Source organism: Lytechinus pictus, unplaced genomic scaffold (assembly GCF_037042905.1).
Source record: "Lytechinus pictus isolate F3 Inbred unplaced genomic scaffold, Lp3.0 scaffold_20, whole genome shotgun sequence".
Taxonomy (NCBI): Eukaryota; Metazoa; Echinodermata; class Echinoidea; order Temnopleuroida; family Toxopneustidae; genus Lytechinus; species Lytechinus pictus.
Window position 1 is genome coordinate 2240001 of NW_026974141.1, and position 25095 is coordinate 2265095.

At 37.4% G+C, this 25095-nt stretch overlaps 2 protein-coding genes across 2 annotated transcripts in view; one reads left to right on the forward strand and one right to left on the reverse strand.

Annotated features, from left to right (window-relative positions):
• Positions 1-229, reverse strand: part of LOC129282362 (nucleoporin Nup37-like) — an 11923-nt gene extending 11694 nt beyond the window's left edge. The window contains exon 1 of the mRNA XM_054918251.2: positions 1-229. This exon is cut by the window's left edge and continues 3 nt beyond it. Within this exon, the coding sequence (XP_054774226.2) occupies positions 1-144 (144 nt within the window). The 5' untranslated portion in view covers positions 145-229.
• A 140-nt stretch (positions 230-369) lies between these two features.
• On the forward strand, positions 370-20084 carry LOC129282482 (V-type proton ATPase subunit E-like). The gene is made up of 7 exons (XM_054918378.2): positions 370-541; positions 9756-9821; positions 11430-11539; positions 14457-14682; positions 15101-15195; positions 16199-16286; positions 17716-20084. Exons 1-7 carry the CDS (start codon positions 509-511, stop codon positions 17776-17778), a joined length of 681 nt encoding a protein of 226 aa, XP_054774353.1. The 5' UTR covers positions 370-508; the 3' UTR covers positions 17779-20084.
• Positions 20085-25095: the final 5011 nt, after the last annotated feature.

Genomic DNA, 25095 nt, shown 5'->3' on the forward strand with positions numbered 1-25095 from the left:
AAACCTGCATGTCCCAATGCTAACTCGAAGATCTCCCCCAAATGCAATGAGAGAAGATGAGTGTTCGAAGGCTGAAAATTCTACACATGATACTGTATCTCTTGATTCAAAGCTGTAACCATTCCTCTTCGATGGAGAACTCATCTTTGAGTTTCAGCACGAAAAAGAGTAAAAAGAATGAAATTTAGCGCAACTACTTCAGACTCAAACTCTTAATTATTTGTAATCTTATTATTGACTTGAATTTTATTTTATCATATTTAGACTCCTAAAACCATTTTGATAATTAAAAAAAATATTAATTAATTTTTATCTATTTATTTTGTACCTTTATTAATCAAAATATGACGTAATTCCAAAAAATAAATTAATATTCAGGATGATCTTACACTCGTGACGTCATTTGTTCACGGGATCTCGCTCGATCAGGCCCTCGATCAGTTCGGAGATTGTTGGGAGTATTTGGTCCTTTTATTTTCTTTTTGCAGTTAACTTTACAAGCATTACAATGGCTTTAAGTGACGAAGATGTTCAGAAACAGGTAAGTCTTCTAGAATAAGCTTTGAAAATATTTTTACCTATGCGTTGAGTAACAAGTTAGTGGTTGAGAGAGAGAGTGGCCATGAATTCGTTCAGCGGACTCTGACTCTGAGTCTGAGAGAGCTGACTGAGCCGTCCGACTGGGCCTGGGTAGACGGGTCCCCGTCGCATGCGGGGAGAACTAGCGCTAGCGTGCCTGCGGCTACGCCTACGGCCTACGCCGGCTCAGGCCGATTGCAGGGCAACGTTGCCAGAACTGGCATAATTATGCTTTCTGGCATAATTTCGACCCTTTCAGCCTAATTCATTATGCTGGCATAAGTAGACTTTTTTTTCTGGCATAATTTCGACCCTTTCAGCATAATTTTTTAAGCAAAGAATCTGGCCTAATATTTAATACTAATAGCTAATGTTGTAAATCGGATCAAAAATCAGATCGAAAATCGGATCGGCAGTTAAGCTTCTAAAATCGAAATCGAATCGAAAATCGAATCGGCGATGTTTAAAAACAAAGGAATACATCAAAATGTTGTTCGCGGTCGCGCGCATCTTCCTGACAAAGTCACAAAGACGAATGCATTGGAATGGAAGTCGCCAACATGCGCGATCGTTTGGAACATGTTTTAAAGCCAGGGGTTTTGAGGTGTTATAGCTTTAAAATAAACCGAGTGATTTTTATTAGAAAGATAAACGAAAGACGCATCTTCCGAGCAAAGGCGCAAAGGAAAATAAAATGAAAATATTTCTCATAGATCACAGGTTAATGAACGATCGGCGGGACATCTTTTAGAAGTATTTTTAGGTGCTAGCGATTTAGAATTATTGGAATGATCTCTTACGACGCATCATCTTAAAGTCGCAAGTGCAATTAAAATGAAGTAGAAGACGCAAGCACGCACGATGATTTGAAATATGTTATTAAAATGTTTTGGGTAGCTAGCGTTTTCAAATCAATTTGAAGTTCACGGCGGGGTCCGCTATCACCACGAGGTTGAAGATAAGATTTATATCATTATAAGGGGGGTAAGAGAGTAGCGCAGTGAGCTCCGTCGGTAATACGACCTTTCAAAGTTCACGGCGGCATCCGCTATCACCACGAGGTTGAAAATAAAATGTATATCATCATAAACGATGTAAGAGAGTAACGCAGTGAGCTCCGTCGGTAATACGACCTTTCAAAGTTCACGGCGGCATCCGCTATCACCACGAGGTTGAAAATAAAATGTATATCATCATAAACGATGTAAGAGAGTAACGCAATAAGCTCCGTCAGTAGCACGATCTTTAAAAGTTCACGGCGGGGTCCGCAATCACCACGAGGTTGAAAATAAAATGTAAATCATCATAAACGATGTAAGAGAGTAACGCAATGAGCTCCGTCAATAGTACGACCTTTCAAAATTCACGGCGGCATCCGCTATCACCACGAGGTTGAAAATAAAATGTATATCATCATAAACGATGTAAGAGAGTAACGCAGTGAGCTCCGTCGGTAATACGACCTTTCAAAGTTCACGGCGGCATCCGCTATCACCACGAGGTTGAAAATAAAATGTATATCATCATAAACGATGTAAGAGAGTAACGCAATAAGCTCCGTCAGTAGCACGATCTTTAAAAGTTCACGGCGGGGTCCGCAATCACCACGAGGTTGAAAATAAAATGTAAATCATCATAAACGATGTAAGAGAGTAACGCAATGAGCTCCGTCAATAGTACGACCTTTCAAAGTTCACGGCGGCATCCGCTATCACCACGAGGTTGAAAATAAAATGTATATCATCATAAACGATGTAAGAGAGTAACGCAATAAGCTCCGTCAGTAGCACGATCTTTAAAAGTTCACGGCGGGGTCCGCTATCACCACGAGGTTGAAAATAAAATGTAAATCATCATAAACGATGTAAGAGAGTAACGCAATGAGCTCCGTCAATAGTACGACCTTTGAAAGTTCACGGCGGCATCCGCTATCACCACGAGGTTGAAAATAGAATGTATATCATCATAAACGATGTAAGAGAGTAACGCAATAAGCTCCGTCAATAGTACAGTCTTTAAAAGTTTATGGCGGGGTCCGCTATCACCACGAGGTTGACGAGAAGATTTATATCATTATAAAGGGGGTAAGAGAGTAGCGCAGTGAGCTCCGTCGGTAATACGACCTTTCAAAGTTCACAGCGGCATCCGCTATCACCACGAGGTTGAAAATAAAATGTATATCATCATAAACGATGTAAGAGAGTAACGCAATAAACTCCGTCAGTAGCACGATCTTAAAGTTCACGGCGGGGTCCGCTATCACCACGAGGTTGAAAATAAAATGTAAATCATCATAAACGATGTAAGAGAGTAACGCAATGAGCTCCGTCAATAGTACGACCTTTCAAAGTTCACGGCGGCATCCGCTATCACCACGAGGTTGAAAATAAAATGTATATCATCATAAACGATGTAAGAGAGTAACGCAATAAGCTCCGTCAGTAGCACGATCTTTAAAAGTTCACGGCGGGGTCCGCTATCACCTTGAGGTTGAAAATAAAATGTATATCATCATAAACGATGTAAGAGAGTAACGCAGTGAGCTCCGTCGGTAATACGACCTTTCAAAGTTCACGGCGGCATCCGCTATCATCACGAGGTTGAAAATAAAATGTATATCATCATAAACGATGTAAGAGAGTAACGCAATAAGCTCCGTCAGTAGCACGATCTTTAAAAGTTCACGGCGGGGTCCGCTATCACCACGAGGTTGAAAATAAAATGTATATCATCATAAACGATGTAAGAGAGTAACGCAGTGAGCTCCGTCGGTAATACGACCTTTCAAAGTTCACGGCGGCATCCGCTATCACCACGAGGTTGAAAATAAAATGTATATCATCATAAACGATATAAGAGAGTAACGCAGTGAGCTCCGTCGGTAATACGACCTTTCAAAGTTCACGGCGGCATCCGCTATCACCACGAGGTTGAAAATAAAATGTATATCATCATAAACGATGTAAGAGAGTAACGCAATAAGCTCCGTCAGTAGCACGATCTTTAAAAGTTCACGGCGGGGTCCGCTATCACCACGAGGTTGAAAATAAAATGTAAATCATCATAAACGATGTAAGAGAGTAACGCAATGAGCTCCGTCAATAGTACGACCTTTCAAAGTTCACGGCGGCATCCGCTATCACCACGAGGTTGAAAATAAAATGTATATCATCATAAACGATGTAAGAGAGTAACGCAATAAGCTCCGTCAATAGTACAGTCTTTAAAAGTTTATGGCGGGGTCCGCTATCACCACGAGGTTGAAGAGAAGATTTATATCATTATAAACGGGGTTAGAGAGTAGCGCAGTGAGCTCCGTCGGTAATACGACCTTTCAAAGTTCACAGCGGCATCCGCTATCACCACGAGGTTGAAAATAAAATGTATATCATCATAAACGATGTAAGAGAGTAACGCAATAAACTCCGTCAGTAGCACGATCTTAAAGTTCACGGCGGGGTCCGCTATCACCACGAGGTTGAAAATAAAATGTAAATCATCATAAACGATGTAAGAGAGTAACGCAATGAGCTCCGTCAATAGTACGACCTTTCAAAGTTCACGGCGGCATCCGCTATCACCACGAGGTTGAAAATAAAATGTATATCATCATAAACGATGTAAGAGAGTAACGCAATAAGCTCCGTCAGTAGCACGATCTTTAAAAGTTCACGGCGGGGTCCGCTATCACCTTGAGGTTGAAAATAAAATGTATATCATCATAAACGATGTAAGAGAGTAACGCAGTGAGCTCCGTCGGTAATACGACCTTTCAAAGTTCACGGCGGCATCCGCTATCATCACGAGGTTGAAAATAAAATGTATATCATCATAAACGATGTAAGAGAGTAACGCAATAAGCTCCGTCAGTAGCACGATCTTTAAAAGTTCACGGCGGGGTCCGCTATCACCACGAGGTTGAAAATAAAATGTATATCATCATAAACGATGTAAGAGAGTAACGCAGTGAGCTCCGTCGGTAATACGACCTTTCAAAGTTCACGGCGGCATCCGCTATCACCACGAGGTTGAAAATAAAATGTATATCATCATAAACGATATAAGAGAGTAACGCAGTGAGCTCCGTCGGTAATACGACCTTTCAAAGTTCACGGCGGCATCCGCTATCACCACGAGGTTGAAAATAAAATGTATATCATCATAAACGATGTAAGAGAGTAACGCAATAAGCTCCGTCAGTAGCACGATCTTTAAAAGTTCACGGCGGGGTCCGCTATCACCACGAGGTTGAAAATAAAATGTAAATCATCATAAACGATGTAAGAGAGTAACGCAATGAGCTCCGTCAATAGTACGACCTTTCAAAGTTCACGGCGGCATCCGCTATCACCACGAGGTTGAAAATAGAATGTATATCATCATAAACGATGTAAGAGAGTAACGCAATAAGCTCCGTCAATAGTACAGTCTTTAAAAGTTTATGGCGGGGTCCGCTATCACCACGAGGTTGACGAGAAGATTTATATCATTATAAAGGGGGTAAGAGAGTAGCGCAGTGAGCTCCGTCGGTAATACGACCTTTCAAAGTTCACAGCGGCATCCGCTATCACCACGAGGTTGAAAATAAAATGTATATCATCATAAACGATGTAAGAGAGTAACGCAATAAACTCCGTCAGTAGCACGATCTTAAAGTTCACGGCGGGGTCCGCTATCACCACGAGGTTGAAAATAAAATGTAAATCATCATAAACGATGTAAGAGAGTAACGCAATGAGCTCCGTCAATAGTACGACCTTTCAAAGTTCACGGCGGCATCCGCTATCACCACGAGGTTGAAAATAAAATGTATATCATCATAAACGATGTAAGAGAGTAACGCAATAAGCTCCGTCAGTAGCACGATCTTTAAAAGTTCACGGCGGGGTCCGCTATCACCTTGAGGTTGAAAATAAAATGTATATCATCATAAACGATGTAAGAGAGTAACGCAGTGAGCTCCGTCGGTAATACGACCTTTCAAAGTTCACGGCGGCATCCGCTATCATCACGAGGTTGAAAATAAAATGTATATCATCATAAACGATGTAAGAGAGTAACGCAATAAGCTCCGTCAGTAGCACGATCTTTAAAAGTTCACGGCGGGGTCCGCTATCACCACGAGGTTGAAAATAAAATGTATATCATCATAAACGATGTAAGAGAGTAACGCAGTGAGCTCCGTCGGTAATACGACCTTTCAAAGTTCACGGCGGCATCCGCTATCACCACGAGGTTGAAAATAAAATGTATATCATCATAAACGATATAAGAGAGTAACGCAGTGAGCTCCGTCGGTAATACGACCTTTCAAAGTTCACGGCGGCATCCGCTATCACCACGAGGTTGAAAATAAAATGTATATCATCATAAACGATGTAAGAGAGTAACGCAATAAGCTCCGTCAGTAGCACGATCTTTAAAAGTTCACGGCGGGGTCCGCTATCACCACGAGGTTGAAAATAAAATGTAAATCATCATAAACGATGTAAGAGAGTAACGCAATGAGCTCCGTCAATAGTACGACCTTTCAAAGTTCACGGCGGCATCCGCTATCACCACGAGGTTGAAAATAAAATGTATATCATCATAAACGATGTAAGAGAGTAACGCAATAAGCTCCGTCAATAGTACAGTCTTTAAAAGTTTATGGCGGGGTCCGCTATCACCACGAGGTTGAAGAGAAGATTTATATCATTATAAACGGGGTTAGAGAGTAGCGCAGTGAGCTCCGTCGGTAATACGACCTTTCAAAGTTCACGGCGGCTTCCGCTATCACCACGAGGTTGAAAATAAAATTAATATCATCATAAACGATGTAAGAGAGCAACGCAATAAGCTCCGTCAATAGTACAGTCTTTAAAAGTTTATGGCGGGGTCCGCTATCACCACGAGGTTGAAGAGAAGATTTATATCATTATAAACGATGTAAGAGAGTAACGCAATCCGTCAGTAGCACGATCTTTAAAAGTTCACGGCGGGGTCCGCTATCACCACGAGGTTGAAAATAAAATGTATATCATCATAAATGATGTAAGAGAGTAACGCAATAAGCTCCGTCAATAGTACAGTCTTTAAAAGTTTATGGCGGGGTCCGCTATCACCACGAGGTTGAAGAGAAGATTTATATCATTATAAAGGGGGTAAGAGAGTAGCGCAGTGAGCTCCGTCGGTAATACGACCTTTCGAAGTTCACGGCGGCATCCGCTATCACCACGAGGTTGAAAATGAAATGTATATAATCATAAACGATGTAAGAGAGTAACGCAGTGAGCTCCATCGGTAATACGACCTTTCAAAGTTCACGGCGGCATCCGCTATCACCATGAGTTGGAAGAGAAGCGGAAGAGAAGATATCTATCATCTTAAACATCGCCATAGATAATACCGCGTCTTTCTCCCTGAATAATGCGACCTCTAAATAGCTAGCACCTCAAAAACAATCACGCACTGTAACCAGATCTACGCCGATTTTTTATTTTCGATTTTTTCCTTCAAGGGGCATGATCGAAGATCGGCAAGTGATTGCCGATTGTGGTGAAATCGAATGGAATCGGTTGCCGATTGCAAAATCGGTTACAAGCTTACTAATAGCATTTTTAGCGTAATTTTGATCTAGGCCCTATTTGAAGAGTGAAGACCCTTTTCTTTTTTTTTTTTTTTTTTTTTTTTTTTTTGCTTGTCAATTTTTTTTCTGGCACGAAATCCTTTATTTCTGATTGAAGACCTTTTTTTTTTTTGCTTGTCAAATTTTTTTGGCGGACGGTTTTGCCCCCCCTGTGGAAAATCCTAGGGTCCAAACCGGTTTGGCATAATTTTTCGCAATTTAGCATAATTTCGCTGCTCCTCTGGCATAATTGGATTTTTTTCACTGGCCACGCTGTTGCAGGGCCGGGCCGGGTGTTCACAGACACAGGCTAAGGCCTAGGCCGGGTGGGGGGGGGGGGGGTACATGCCTACACGGCGAGGGCTGCCAGAATCTGAAGTTGCATTCATACTCAGTCACAGAGTTGGAGGTGAATTTTTAATTTAAAAAAAATTGCTTGGAATGGATTTAGCCAGGGCTTTATTTAGGCAGAATGAATGAAGGTCGGTTGCCGTTGGCCGGCTTCCTAAAGTAAATTAAAGTTACGAACTAAACTAACTAAGGGCAAGGATTAGTTTTGGACGGGGGATGTAATGGAACACACAAACTAAAGAGAATTGAGAAACTAAAAGAAAAATGGAAAGATGATCAAAATGCGGGGGAAAAGGACAAACGTGGTGCCTTACTTTGGGGTGGGTGTGGCCGGGAGAGGACAAGACTTAGTTTTCACTGTTGACTTTGTAAATGTAGATCTAGCAGAAGAAAGTCACAAAAATAATTGTACTGCAACTTAACAAAAGCAAGAAAAAAATAATGAGATTTTTTATAATATGATACAATAGGAAGAAAAAAAATTAAAGTGACAAAAAAAAAAAGAAATAAAAAGATGACAAACAGAAGCTAGAAGTAATGTATGTGAAAGAAAAAATCCTTTCAACCATGAAAAGATAAAAAAGGAATGGAAAAGACAAGGAAGAGAAAAGAAATAAAAATAAGGGAGGAAAAAAATCTCAAAGACTATGAAAGAAGGTTTTATAAAAATATTATTTTAAAAAGTTTTGTGGCAAAAATAATCAATTCAGACTGGTTGCCATAACCAAGCAAAGAAGATACGTGTACAGGATGGATCCTGATGTTGTAAGCTTGCCGCCATTAACAGATTTGTTTTTCCCTCTAAATAATATTGAAAGCAAACCCACTCTAAACTTTACATGAGCCATAGGGGAGAAAGAAAAGATTTATAAAGAAAACTTTTTCTACGGTGAAATACATGCATCTTTTGGAAAATAAAAAAAAGAGAAGAAATAATGAAGAAAAAAAAACAGGTAAAAAAATAGAGAAAATACAATGAAATGAAAGAGAAAAAATGTAAAAGGAAAGAAAAACAGACAAGACAAGGAAATCCAGTCCCAATTTTTATCATTAGGCAACAAGCGGGACCATTCATAATCAAGTATTTTTTTTAAATAGGAATGTGAGAAACAATAATGAATGGTCATGAATCATTTAGTGCAACAATTTATATTTCCAGACCTTTCTGTGATCATTGAAATATAACTCACAATGCTTCAATGATAATGCCTTAAAGGAGAATGAAACCTTTGGAACAAGATAGCTTGTGTGAAAACAGAAAAATTCAGGAAACAGATCAATGAAAGTTTGAGAAAAATCGGATAAATAACGAGAAAGTTATGAGCATTTGAATATTGCGATCACTAATGCTGTGGAGATTCTCACATTGACAATGCGACAAAGATGTGTGATGTCACTTGTGAACAACTCTCCCCATTAATTTAGTATTTATTTCACATAAACTGCCTCTTTTATCATATCCATCAATAGATCACATGTGTTTTTTCTATAGGAGGGCATGTAATACAGATTTTTAAAGAATACATCATGGATAAATAGTTTGTATCACCATAAGAAAGAGCAAAAAGAGACATTTTGAGGGTATTTTATAGTCCATCAAAGGGAAAGTTGTCCACATGTGACATCACACATCCTTGTCGCATTGCCAATTGGAGGATCTCCATGGCATTAGTGATTGCAATATTCAAATGCTCATAACTTTCTTATTATTTGTCCAATTTTTCTCAAACTTTCTTTGTTCTTATTCTTTGATTTTTCTGTTTCGACACAAGCCTACTTGTTCCAAAGGTTTCATTCCCCTTTAATTATAAACTCATATTTCAGTGATATCATTTGTCTTATAAACCTTGTATTTATTGAAGTGCCTTTAAAAATAGTTAGATGCTGCATCATAATATTATTAGTAGTATTGTTGTTGTGGTTATCATATCCCAGCCATGGCGTAATTTCCTTCAGCAAGAAATTTATCCACATTGTGCTGCACTCAACCCAGGTGAGGTGAATGGGTACCCGGTAGGTAGCAATTCCTTGAATGCTTGAGCGCCTAGGCAGCCCAGCTAAGGCCGGGGTAATGATAATAGCAGGGCCCGCTGAGAGAACAGTTTTCAGAACTGAAGTGGCTTCCCTGTGTAAATATACCTATATTATTTTTATTATTATTATCATATCTTTTATTATCATTTTTGTTATATGTATGTTTTTTTTTTTTTTTTCATAGATCCAACATATGATGGCTTTCATCGACCAGGAAGCCAAGGAAAAGGCAGAGGAAATTGATGCAAAGGTTAGTAATAGTATCAGGGAATAATTACACAGGGCCTTGGGACACCCCCCCCCCCCTCCAATGTCCATGCATGCCCAAGAAAATCCCCGATGTTAAAGCTAAAATGTTACATATTTGGGCAGTGAAAAGTACCAGCCCCCCAAAAAAAAGTAATAAAAAAGAATGATATTTGAATAAATAAATTAATTATTTAATTAATAATTAAACAAAATTTGAAGAAAAAAAATAATTAAAAAAATGATAATAATGATAATAATTTTGATAATTATAATAATAATAATTTTTTGCCTCTTGAGAAGGCTAACCCCCTATTAAATATGTAACATCTCCAGTTTGGCGCAATAAAGGAAACAGGAAAGAATTCAGTCCTAAATTCACACAATCACAAAATTCAAGGTCCCCCAAAAATGATAAATGGAAAATCAGTAAAAATCATGAAAATGCAATGTCCAATTGAACAAAATCGTGCATCAGGCGATCTACAGATGAAACAACCTTGTAGCATAAGTCATGTAATAGCCAAGCTTTGTATTCTGCAGTGCTGAAATCTTACTGTTTTTTTATGTTTTCTACTATTTACAATAGTTTTGTTATGGTATGTGTTTTGTATATGTCACAGGAGAACAAAAAAAGATCATCAAACAATACAAAATTTACATTTTCAGATGACAGAAACCAGAGGAAAATTTGCCCTTACAATGAAGTAGTACTACTACCACCCCCCCCCCCCCAAAAAAAAATTACTATTAATAATAATAATAATAATATGAATAATAAATAAATAAAATAATAATAATAATTTGATAATAATAATATTAATGAATAAATAAGTAAATAAATCATTAAATAGAAATAGATTCTACATTGTTCACTGTGCTATTTCAAAATGAACAAGATCTGCATGTACATGTGTGTGAGAATGAAATGACTAGATCTAAACTGACATGATGCTGAGTGAAGTCAAAACCAATTTATTTCTAGAGCCAGGAAGTTGCCATGAGATATGTTTTCAGTCACATCCTCTCTCTCTCTCTCTCTTTCAGTCTCTATCATTCTATAGATCCTTATCATTCTCTATCCCTCATACACATGCATCTGATGCATGTACCATTTGTTTCATCCCACATTCACTCCTTCTTTCTCTCTCTTTAACTCTCTCTCTCTTCCTCTTGTCACACTATCACTCTTTCTTTTTCCACCTCTCTCCGTAATGTTTATCTTTCTCTGTAACCCATCTCAACCACTCTGATATGGAATGGTTATAAATACTTTGCAATAAAATGTTAAGATTTAGATTTAATCTCTATATTTATTGTTATGTTTTAAGTTTCCAACACCTTTCAAAGAATTAATATAGATTTTCTTTTGTGTGTATGAGAGCCTTTAATCACAAGCCCCATTAATCCAGCTGCTTATCAAAAGTACACCGGCTTCAACTCCAGTTGCTGTTTCCAAAATAATACAAATACTTACTAAAATAAATTGCACCCCCCTCCCTCTGAAACCTCTTTGCCCCATAATTTATAAATGATTGTTGATTTGGGAAATTAATAGTTAGATGTGTCTTAACAATTATGAAGTATTGTATTTGTTTTCGAATGTTAACAGGCAGAGGAAGAGTTTCAAATCGAGAAAGGTCGTCTTGTTCAGCAACAGAGAATCAAGATCTCAGAATTTTACACCCGCAAGGAGAAAAATCTTGATCTTCAAAAGAAAATGTGAGCATTACTTTCATCCAATTTGATCTTCATTTTATGTACATGTGTGTTGCTCAAACCACAAACAAACAATTTCCGTATTAACATCCAGTGGTAAAAATCAGATAATGTGAAGTAAATGACAGAAGCGACATTTCCTTTATGAAAGCAAATGTATAGAGTACCGAAGTGATGACGTCACAAAAAACTTTTTTGCATTGAACAGCGTCTTTTATACCATATTTTGGTAGCGCCTGATGAAAATAACCCATAATCCAAACTTGGTGGGAATTGGTCCATGGGGCCCCAAGTTATGACCTCATGAATACATAATTAGCCCCATAGAAGTCAGTGTATTTTTGGCCTGGTTCCTAACTTTTAGAACCAGGCCAATAGGGTTGTAGGAGTTTTTTATCGTGCTCTACCAAATTATGGTATAAAAAGCGCTGAAATGCAAAAAGTGAAAATTGATGAGGTCACACTTCGGTACTCTATTATTCTTCAAAAGTGTACTTGATTCTGGTACATTTAACTTGTAATTTAGTTGACATCGTTTTTGCCAAAAGATGTGTTGTCTCATTCTTATTCAGTCGTGGGCCCGTAACCTGAAGGTTGGTGATGACCAATCAAGACCATCGTTGTATGTGCAATTTGCTCAGTAGACTGACTAGGAACCAATCAGAATTGTTCTTTCAAGTTAGCAATTACGGGCCCTGAATTTGGTATCCAGTAACAACTGCTGTTGAGAACAGAATACTGTTCTACTACTCCAAAATTAGGATTGCACGATACGTGACATACATTGTAGGTATACTGTGACACCAAACTTCAATGAATAGCCAATATTTTGTCCACAATATATGACCTCTCATGATCTCACTAAAGACACTCTTCACATAAGCCTCATTTATGTTTAGTCATAGAGAATAAGATGAAATCTTTACCACATGTGGAATTTTCATCCATGTACATTAAAGTCTTTTCAGTCTGGGTCGATATTAAACACCTGCTTGGTATTAAATTACTTGCGAAAATCAACAATATATTGCTGCATGTTCAGCATACCAGGAATAAAAAAAAAATTCTGAAGGGGGCTGCTTTTCCTATTATATATTCCTACTTTTTATTGGCCCGTATTCTGAAGTCGGGTTTAACTTAAACTCAGGTTTAAAGTTGTGGTTTAAGTATGGATAGCCAATTGTTACATAAATCACTAATGGTAGAGATATCATATTTCAGCTCATTTGGCTCTGAATTCATTCATAATTGTCTAGGAAGTATAAATAGATGATTGTCTTCACCATCGATGAATCAGGAAAGAGCACAGTAAACATAAGAAACATCCAACTTAATAAAAAATTGGATACTTTTGGCTTCCCATACTTAAACCACAACTTTAAACCTGAGTTTAAGTTAAACCTGACTTCAGAATATGGGCCATTGAGATCAGTTCAAATGTATGGAGGTTCTTGTATAGTCTGCAAGCGCAGATGCATATTTGATAATAGGTCTAGAGTAAAGACTAGACACCAGAGGCTCAGTCTGTGTCAGTGAATCTAGTCTCACGGCTTCAGACTCTGCATTGTGCACTATGCAAATTGTGAAAACCAAGGGGTCTGAACCTGCAGACTAGTTCTTGTACAACTCAAGGGGGAGGAGCTATTTTGGATTTTTTTGGTCCTTCAAGCTACCCATAAACCCCTGCTGTAAGATAGGGGCTTGGGTACAATTTGCCCCTTCCACCCCCCCCCCCCAAAAAAAAAAACAGATAAATTAATGAATGAGTGAGTGAGTAGGTGGACGGACAAACAAATTAATAAATCAATTATTTAATTATATAGAGGAATAAAATAAAATTCCCATAAAAAAAAAAGAGAAACAGAAGGGATGAGAAAAAGAAGAAAATGGAAAAAGATAAAATATTCTACCTGAGGTATATTATGTCAAAATCTATCAGAACTCTCTTTAATTTCATTTCATGAGGCAAAATTTTTGTTGTTCGCTAGCATTGGCCCTTACAACATGTTCTTGCTCCCTCAGAGTCTCTAGCTCATTACACCGTTCCCCTCTTCTAAATGAACTTTATTGGCTACCTGTTTCTGATAGAATACATTTTCGAATACTTGTTCAAACCTATAAATCTCTGTCAACCACACTTCCTTCTTACATTCCTTCATTATTTCAGCAACAAAGATCTACATACTCTCTTTGTTCTGCAGCTGCTCCTTCCTATGTCATTCCAAAATCCAGAAAACTGGCCGGTTTCAACTCTTTTCAATCTCTTTCCCCCCGTCTTTGGAACAAATTCCCTCCATCTCTCCGAAACCTCTCTTCTCTTGACCTCTTCAAAAAACATATCAAAACACACTAATATAACCATAAACCTTAACTTGTAATATGCCATCAACAGTGTTTTGTATCCTCTGGAAAAAGCGCTAAATAAATCCAATTATTATAATTACTATTAACCCGTGTTTAGTGTAGTAGGTTTCACGGTACACCATGTATCTTTCTTGGGCAAGTGTTGGTCCTGAAAAAGACCACCCAATCTCGACGTTTCGACAAGTGTGTTCTTGCCGTCCTCAGGAGAATGAGCAAAGTTTGTAAAAGCAGGCCTTATATACTCTTGTCGAAGTGCCGTATGCACGGTACCTTACAGGATTGGCTAGATAAGTCACATGACATCCACATATGCGGACGTGGGTGACAAGGCACTTTGACAGAGTATATAAGGCCTGCTTTTACAAACTTTGCTCATTCTCCTGAGGACGACAAGAACACACTTGTCGAAACGTCGAGATTGGGTGGTTCTTTTCAGGACCAACACTCGTCCAAGAAAGATACGTGGTGTACCGTAAAACCTACTACACTATTCTTCTTCGCCATGGAAACCTTCAGAAGTTGTAACCCGTGTTTGTTATTATTTTTATGTATCCAGTCTCCAGTCAAACATGCTCAACCAAGCCAGGCTCAAAGTCCTGAAATGCAGAGAAGACCATGTGCAGGCAGCTCTGGATGAAGCCCAGGAAAGGCTTACAGAACTCACCAAGAACAAGGCCAAGTATAGGCAGGTTCTGCAAGGCTTGATCACACAAGGTCTCTTTCAGCTCCTGGAACCCAACGTCGTCGTCCGATGCAAAGAATGTGATGTCAGCGCTTGTAAGGTAAGTGACTGCCAAGGAAAAATGACATGGGGGCTCGGGACGATTTTGCCCCCAAAATGATCAAAAGAGCCGGGGGGGGTTCACAAAGATTTAAATATTGTATTACTTAGAGTCGCACTTAAATGCCTACATGCACATGATTTGTAATGTGCAGTTTGAAACCAATTTGGCCTTTACTCCAAAATAAATGCTTGCAATTATTTTTGAAAAAATGATATTAGTATTCTTAGACATTGTGAACCTCAAATAAAAACATTATTTTCATTTATATTTTATGAAATGAAAAAATGCATTTTATTACAAAATTGGATTGTAGAAAATTTGTTAGATGTGCAGTGGCCTGGTGTACTAAAGTTTTTGCAGATATTCTGCATTTACCTGTAAAAAAAGCATCTCCCTCCCTTTCTCTTTTTTCTAGGAGTGTGTACCCGATGCAGTAAAGGCTTACAGGGAAGCCAGTAAGAAAGAATGCAATGTCGTCATTGATCCAGAGAACTTCTTGTCCCCTGAACTGTAAGTAATATTCCTATGAAGTAGTATGATCCACCATATATGGGTAAATTGCCAACTCGTCCACTCACTACATGGTCTACTTTCATTTAGTCTAATGCCATTCCATCCATCAACATTTCGTCTAACAACCATTTGGTTCAATATCCATTTGGTCCAATCATCACTTTGTCTAATCACCATTTCGTCTGATAACCAGTTGGTCTGATATCCATTTAATTTTCATTCATTTTGCCCCATTAACACTTAGTCCAATTAGACATAATGGTATATGGACTAAATGGCTATTGGACCAACTAACTGGTTATTAGACGAGTTGGCGATTGGATGAATTGGCATTAGACAAATTGGAAATAAATCCATTTTTGCCCATGCTTCAATTTCAATTCTAGAATTGTCTTTTTGCAAATTTCATTCCGCACTGTTGATCTCATTGTCAGCTCAGGGACGCATAACACAAAGCTTCGCAATGAATAGCAAAATATGAAAGAACTCTTTTGATTGGTTCCTAGTCGGCACTTTGAACCAAATGCACATGAACCATTGATCTTGATTGGTCAATCGATTTTAGCAATCGATCACTGATTTTTGTGTTACGGACCCCTGGGGCCTGTTTCATGGAGTTACAACTTTGGTAACCACCATTATTGTAGTTACCATCAAAACCTTGACAGTGATTGGCTGCAAAGCCCCGTTACCATGGTAAATGTAGTTATAGATATTTGATTACATGTATTTTTTTGTTTTACTTCGTTTCAATTTGACTCCAAATGATTGCATGTTTTGTAAAATTTCCATTTGAATAACCTGAAAGACATCATGTTACATAAAATGGAAAGAAAGTATTTTGCAAACATAAGGTGTGGGTAGGATTAGGAAATGCTGAAGTTGTAGTGTTGGACAAACTGTGATACGACTGATAATGATGCAACAGACCAACAGCATTCTCTCACAATGAAATAAGTAATTGCGAATCACTCATTGTTCCTATCTCTGTGTTACATAGGAGTGGTGGTATAGAGCTATATACACCCAGCGGTACTATCAAAGTTGAAAACACCCTTGAGAAGAGACTAGCACTTACTAGTAATCAGGTAAGTTGACCCTATTTTTTTTTTGGATCATGTTTTGTGGATTTTGAAACGTCCTATCTACAATCCAGGTTTGCAACATAAAAGTAACACTCTTGGCAAAATTTGTAATTTCTAATTGAAATTGCTGTTGCATAATGTTCATTTAATCATTAATGTTTATGTCACAGATCATGAATATGATATTAGGAAAGCTCTCATTTACACATTTAGGAATCTAAAATAACTTTGAGGACATGTTTTACATACATGATGCTGCATACTGGGCAGTGCTGTTAGCCACAATACAATGGAACACGAGGGCCATGGGAATTCTTTAAAGGGGGAGCGAACTGTGTTTTCTCTCATTGACTGTGTATTTTAATTGGCTAGTCTTAAAATATACCAATTGAGATTAGTAATACAGAGACTAAATAAGTCTATGATTTTATTTGTGTTGAGAAAATAAAAATGTTTTTGAGAGGAAAGGTACACGTTTTGCTTCTTTATAACATTAATTTTGATATGAATGTGTTGAGCTCCGAATCAGTGTTATCATTCAAGTGTGCCTGTGTCACAAGACTACACTGCTCAGAATATTGCATTATGGGCCATGAACCTGGCCAGATATGAGGACTTGAGGTTGGGCTATTAAAGAGAAATGCCAGTAGTTGCAGTAAACACTGATTTCATGAGAAAGTCTGTAAACCAGGCTTAATTGTCAGTATATCATCGAGGATCTAGATCTGGTACAGTTACATAAACTGAACTTTGTGAAATCTTGAAATCTACGCTGAAAAATGTTCACACTGAAGATCACCAACACAGATAAGCGCACGTGGGACAGTGTATTATTATTGCCTTGAATGTCGGCCCGACGCTTGACCCGAATCGTGTGCTTATTTGCTGATTTCTCAGCATTTACACAATTTCTTCCAGAATTCTTTGGCACATATGTTTTATTTATACAAACAGACACTTTGGTGGTCATTTCATTGGATTCTGTACGAACTCATTTTGATATTGTTTCCACAACTGGCATTTACCTTTAAGGTTGCCGGTTCATTTGCCCCTTTAAATACACTCCTATGTGCATTTGTATATTTGTATTTGTGTGGGCATCAAGGTGCAGTGGTTAAGACTCTCGTCTTTCAATCTGAGGGACTTGGGTTCCATTCCCAGCCATGGCGTGTTTTCCTTCAGCAAGAAATTCACCTCCTTTGTGCTGCACTCAACCCACGTGAGGTAAATGGGTACTGGCAGGGAGTAATTCCTCAAAAAAGCTGTGAGCACCGGACTTGTTGGACTAGCTTAGGCGGTGTAATATAGAAGCGCCTTGAGCACCTAACAAGGTGGATATATGCGCTATATAAATCCTATATAATCTTTATTATATCCCTGGCCCGTCTCGGGTATTATATGATGTTTTTGTTTATTTTTATTATCTTTACAGATGCTCCCCGAGATAAGGAACAAACTCTTTGGTGCAAACATCAACAGAAAATTCTTAGATTAAATCTTCGAATCATCCTTCAAGTATATTGCTATCAGTTCAGAAATTATATTATATATGGTAATCTATTCTTGTCTGTCTCTAAGTGTAGGTGGTAGGTTTAATGTCAGAAACTTCTTAGCCCAGATTCACAAAGGAGGTCAAACTCCATCCTGGTTTAAATTCCAACTAGGGTCTTAAACATGTCTGCCCTAAATACGTTCCAGGTATATTTCTAGTGCACCCATGGGTAATAAACGTGTATCATGTTTGTTTGGTTACACGACATGCTCCTGCGACATTTGCTCCTGTCTTAATATCTCAGAGGGCATAGGGTTAGAGTTAGGATTGTAATAGAGTTTTTGGTTAGAATAGTGAAAAGATAAGGATTAGGGATTATTTAGTTTTTGGAGGTTAGGTTTGATATGGTTGGCTTAACATGTATATTTTTGATCAGAGTAATTTTCGCCGGAGCAAATGTCATGGAACCGTTCATTTCAATGCACTAGAAATACCTTAGAAAGGGTTTGGAACCCCATCTATTGTCCAGACATCTCTTGTGAATCTGGGCCGTAATGTTAATGTTGGTCATACTGTGTTGAGAAGTAGTACCAAGTACTTTAAAATGTACAGTTTCTCTCATATGAGTTGGTTTTGGATACGAGTCAGTTTGCAAAGCGAACAGTTCAAGGCCACGTAATGCAGAGCATAGCGATTGATCATACATTTCATTTGCACAGCTGGGCCCCATCTTACAAAGAGTTACGATTGATCCGATCAATCTCAACTGTATGGAAATCCATCGGTGTCATATTTTTTTTTATACAGGAAATTTGCAAATATGTCCTTTGTACACAAAGGCGAACACACCAAAAATTGTCAAGAAAACAATGTTTAAGTATGCATCATTTATAGAAAAAAATTTGAACAAAAATGCATTTTAGATGTGGGCATTGCTGGCTTATCATGGTTGGGGTTGATCAGATCAATCGCAACTCCTTGTTGTAAGACGGGGCCATAACTGATTGCATTGATGATTATGTGCAGTCAGTCACAAAAATCGGCCATACATGTATGGTCAACCACAGAGCTTCAAGACGTAGTCTAGAAGACTATCAACTCTTATATTTAGAACTGCTTATTGTCCCTTTGCCCAATGTTGGTTTTATAAAGCTGGATTTCTTGTTCTGGATTGAGTGTTTTCATTGTAAGAACCCAAGTTTTAAGCTTCACACTTAATGTGATGAAGGTTCTGCTTTCTTAAGTAGATCCCATTGATGGAGAAAATGGAAGAATCCATTGGTAGAATCGTAGCCAATTCATGGCTTGCCATAGGTATATTCCAGTCTTCATCTCTGAAAGCTCCTCCCCCCATAATGGGCAAAATGTTCATGCTGTGTGTATCACATTGTGTATGTCCAATGTATCAGTATTGGTATCAAAGGTATGGTATTAAATAGAATTATATTATGTATAAAAAAATTGCAATAATAGTACTCTTTGTTTTAAATAGTGAATTTTGTACAAATGTGAACATCGTACATTAGAATCTAAATTATCAGTTATGTTATTCAACTGCTTAAGAAGAGCTAAATGCATTGTGACTGTGATAGTTGCCCTATAAAATGTAAGCAATAAGTCTGATTTCGGAGAGACTACAGACTGACTGTGGAGCAACCACCATGTTTGACTTCAGATATTTTCTAATTTTCAAGTATAACTTTGTGGCTGTGTTTCGTATGAATAATCCCCATCCAAACGGTTACTCGTAAGAAAACTACAACTAAAGAGAAAGCCGAGTGCGTATCGACGGTGGTTTCTCCACAGCATCTGTTTGTAGTCTCGCCGTATCTTACATGTTACTTTATATTTAGTGTAACAGTAAAGACAATAGCTGCAGCCTCCGCCTGCATTATACATACTGTTATATGCTTTGACAGGATAATTTATCACAGTATTATAATAATACAAAGCATAATAAAGATTTGTAAAAAAATTAACAATTAATTTGTTTTTACAAATCTGTGTTATGCTTTGTCTGAGTAGCTTCGGACTTTCTTAGGATCTGCATTTTGTTTATGAATGCAAGTCAGTGCTTCTTCAGTTATGTTACTGTAGCATAAATATGTACACTTTATAGGTAAAGCTGTGATCTACCCCTGGGTATTGGTTGTGTGAGGTTCAACATTGCATATTGTATAGACAATGGTACACGATCGTGCCAAAAACTTGTTCTGTGGATATAATTATTTTTTCCTGTAAAGGTTATTGATAAATTATGGTGTTCAAATTTGTACAAGTTACATTCCTCATTAAATATATACAGTATATATATTATCTGATTTGTGTTATTATCTGATTATCAGTGTGTGTCTTTTAATTAATTTAAAGGACAAGTCCACCCCAACAAAAAGATGATTTTAATAGAAAGAGAAAAATCAAACAAGAATAACACTAAAAATTTCATCAAAATCGGATCTGAAATAAGAAAGTTATGACATTTTAAAGTTTTGCTAAATTTCACCAAACAGTTATATGCACATCATGGTCAGTATGCAAATGAGGGGACCGATGACATCACCCACTCACTATTTCTTTTGTATTTTATTATATGAAATATTAAATATTTGAATTTTCTCCTCAATGTCATGTGAGCAAAGTTTCATACCTCCCTTAACATGTGGGATTTCATTGTTTTAACGTTTTGTGGTTCAAACAAGATGGTCATAATTGTCATATCCGTAAAAAATTAAATATTGTATAATTCAAACAATAAAAAACAGTCTTCAGCATTATTCTTGTTTGATTTTTATCTATTGATTCAAATCAACATTTTCTGGGGTGGACTTGACCTTTAAGTACCACTCCCCCTTTTTCTCATATAGATTTACTATCAGTCAGATTGTCTTTGAAAAGATTTCAAAACACACCTTTTCCCTCTTTCAATTCAAAGGGAAAAATTAATGATCTGGGGCTACTTTTTGAGCTCACCAGTCAAAATTGTCTCTATTGTATTTTGGTTAACATTGGACCCTTTGGGAATTTCAGGGGTTCTTTCGTACTAGTTCTCCAGGTTATAAGCCCCAGTGTATCCCCCCCCCCCCCCGCTCGCTCTCTCTCTATATCTTTTGTGTTTGGATGGGATGCAGTTCCCAATGTTACATGTTTCTCATAAAATACATTTTGATCCCCCTTGCCTCTTTTTCTCTCTCCATCCCTCTGTCTAATTTTGGAATTCCTTTCGTCCTCTTCCTCTTTTCTGCTCTTCAATTCATTCCTTTTCTCAATTTAATTTCCACATTTCCTTTTGTATTCTCTCAATTGTTTTTTTCTCCACCTGTGATATCTCAATCCCAGGGGGGGGGCACTTACATTGACGAGTGGATACCATGCGCGACCAAAAAACGTGTAAAAAGGATGTCTTTTTCAAGATAGGGCACGTTACGTATGTAACGTAATAAATGTGTCAAAAACACTAAAATTTTGCTAGGAAAGCTACATGTTTAGGGTCAAATTTGCAAGGGTATAAAAAACTAAGACTAAAATGTTTATTAACGATGTACTTTTTGCCCCAAGAGTCAACACTACGTGTTTAGAGTACGATTTGCGCGAGGTGTGGGAGGTGGGGCTGTAGCAAAGGGCTGTAGGCCTACTAAACCCAATGATATAGGTAAAGGTAAAACCGACGTCCGTGACATAACAATGGTTGAATATCACTGTAGATCTACTTGTTTAGGGGTTCAATTCAGGGAATACTTGCCATAGAATTGTTTTTTTTCCAATACTTGTTAAGGGTAGGGTTTCACACGCCAATTCTTGTCAAGGGGTGCATTTTCAGAATATGGAAAATACTTGTTTAGGGTGCTTTTCGAGACCCCCTGGTCGCGCAGGGTATCCACTCGTCAATAGAAGTGCCCCCCCCCTCCCCCCCCCCCCCACCCCCAGGATCTCAATCACCCTGTACATCATACATGCAAGAAGACCTAAGCCACTCAAGTTTTTTCACTTATCCTTGTCCTATCAAAGGCCTGCACCTCGTCAATTTTTGCCAATCATGACTGCCATTTTTTTTTCTTCTGGTATTTCATCATATCACACACACTTAAAATGTTGGGCAACATACTGTCCACTGTGTTGAGTAACGTATTTTGGTAAAAAAAATTATATATTCTGGGCAATTATTATCCAATTGAGCAGATTTAGTAACCAATTATTAGTTTTTATAACCCACTTTGGACAGATTTTAACCAATAGTTGTAGTGTGGACAGTATGTTGCCCAGGGTTGGTTTAAAAGTTGGGCACTTTTTACCCAAATATTTTAAGAGTGCATTGGTTCATGGAGTGCCCCACCCCCCCCCCCTTTGCTCTTTCTCCTTACTCCCCTTTAATTTTTTTCCCTCCTCCCTCTCCCCCTAATTTTCTTTTCCTCTCTATTCAACTCCTTTTCTCTGTCTTTCTCTCTTCATCTCCCCCCCCCCTCTTTTTTTTTCATCTCTTGCTTTCTCTCTCTCTTTTTCCCTCTTTCTCCCTCTACCACTCGCCCTCTCTCATGCTTTTTTCCTTTGTTCATCTCAACTTTTCATTTTCTTTTCAGCCCCCACCCCATTTTCTTACCCCCCCCCCCCTCTTTTCATTCTGATCTTGCAAACCTTGATTCACACAGAAGCTAAATAATGCAGAAAAGAAAGTTAAACAAAATATCATTTGATAATTTTTATTATATTATTTTTTCCTCAAAAAATACCAATTACATCACAACCTCTTCCTTTTATTCTATTTCAATAAAACATGCAAACATGTTAATCCTTTTGTCATTACTGGAGCATTTAACGAGCCACAAACGAAAAAGGGGAAAAAGGGTCAATATATAGTACTTTTACAACCCCATACATTACTTAAATATCACGTAACATTACATGTACATATCATAGATACACTGTATATTTTGGGAAAAAATCATATAAACTGAGAAAACACTGGAGCATAGCTCCTCAATTGTAGGCCTCCAAACAAGAACGTCAACATAAATTCCATGGCCTGTTTTCTAAACTCTGGTTTAACTTAGACCGTGATCTAACTCTGTGCTAGAATTATGGGAAGCCAAACGTGTCAAAACTTGTTCATATGGTATGTTTCTTATGTTTAGTGTACTCTTTCCTCATTCTTTAAAGGTGAAGACAATTACCTTATTTCTCCTTCCTAGAAAGTTAAGAATGATTTAAGAGTCAAATGAGCTGATACTATGAGCCTCTACTGTTAGATATTTATGTCACAATTGGCTATCCATAGTTAATCCACAACTTTAGACCAGAGTTAAATATAAACCCGACTTCAGAACACGGGCCTATGTCATAGAATGATTATGGCTGAAAACAGATTTAAATAAAGATACCATTCTGAGAACAAAATTTGAACACCAAGGATATTGTCACCCTATCGCTAAAGGTCTAATTACCCCTTTGATCCAACATGCATTCCTTCTAGATTTACCCATCATTTAACCACTATCATAAAGATAATTTTGTAATAAAACTTTAGTTTAATCATTTTAATATCCCTTTCCAAAGACAGGGATTTATGATTATATTATGAAATGTTACGGAATTAAGGAGAAAAACATTTTAAATGGATATGCACACTAAAGCAAACACTTGTATAACATGTATGCTCAAGTGACGTATTCCCTGCACTTCGGGAAGATTTTGGTTTTCTTAAAAGAGCACCTGCTTATCCTGTTCACTGAACCAATGTTATTTTCATGTCATGAAAAACATGAAGATGGAACGTGTTTGCTTTGCTGTCTTATCACTTGGAGCTGCACTGTTCTCCAATATATTGTCTCCAAAAAAAAAGTAGATTGTAAATTTCTACTTTGAACCGTGAGACCGATAAAATAGGTAATGCCAAATACTGATTTATAAATTCAAATAGAAGATGCAACTTTTAGTCACTTTTGTAAAATTGGGGGTAAATACGAACCATGACAAGAAATATCACCAAAATATCACTTTTACCAATATACTGAATATACTTAACATGTACCATAAAGAATACATACGAGTACAAAGAAGTCATTATAATACTTTTTCATAAGCTGCAAGGGAATTTTATCCAGTAGTATGGTTGTGCATGCATAAAACTTTTTCTGAATGAAAACTCGGCTTTTAGCCATGAAATCACATTCTGCAAAGAAACTTTTCAAAGATAAAACTAAAGCAAAGGAAAGGCGGTACATACAACTATGAAGAGCTGTTGTACATCATTAGATTATCACATAATGCATCTTTCATTATTCATATAGATTTATTTTGTTTTTGGTGATGCTCTATTTCTAAACCGTGGCAAAATTGCAAAGACAACAAAATGCAAAAAAAAATAACATATTCAAGAATGAGGGTGACATTTACATGCACATCTCATGGAAATTTTTCTTCCCATAGTTTATTCCACAAATTACTGATGTTGCAGTTGGGAACTGCATCACATTTTAATGTGAATGGTAGCAGTACTTTTGTTATCAGCATCTACACGTGTATACAAATTAATCTGGCCGCAGCATCTCATTTTTGTTCAAGATGAAACATAAAATAGACATCAATTACATTATAAATGCCATAAATATATCTTGCCTTTCTGGCATGTTAAAAAAAGTTTACTTTTGAATAGTATGGGCAGTCTAGTGAACATCAAATGTACTAGAACTTGTAAAAATGAATTTATTTCAAATGATAAATGGAATTTCAAATTCCAGGTGCATGGGTCATAATGCATTTAAAGCAATATCAAATATGATAATAACAATGAATGGATGTGTATTTAGCTATTTGCCAAAATCAACTTTAAGATAACCATCCAACAGCTTGGATGAGAAGTATATAATACTATGTCAAAAATATAGTTTTCGTACATCAAAAATATATATTTCAACAAGCAAGCTAAAGCGACACTGAAGAAAATAACAATTTACAATGAAAATAAAACTGTAAGAAAAGCAACGAGAGTTGGACTCTAAGAATTCCATATCAATCTACAAAATAAAAACGATTTCATGTGTTATCACTAAGATGGTGTGCTGGATACAGCCATAATGACACATGTGCCCTTATGGCACGGATACATTCTCATCTGTGTTGTGTAAATATTTGGTTTCTCAGTTAGGACCAGAAAGACACATGTCCACACTGTTCAGATATGAACTTAAACGCACTTTACATTTCTTTTTCCTCCAACACTTATGTCCTTATGTCAAAGAATACATGTAGTCTCATCTGCTATATAACAAGTATTTTTGCTTTACAGAACATAAAGACGTAGATCCAACGCTACAAAAAGACAAACTT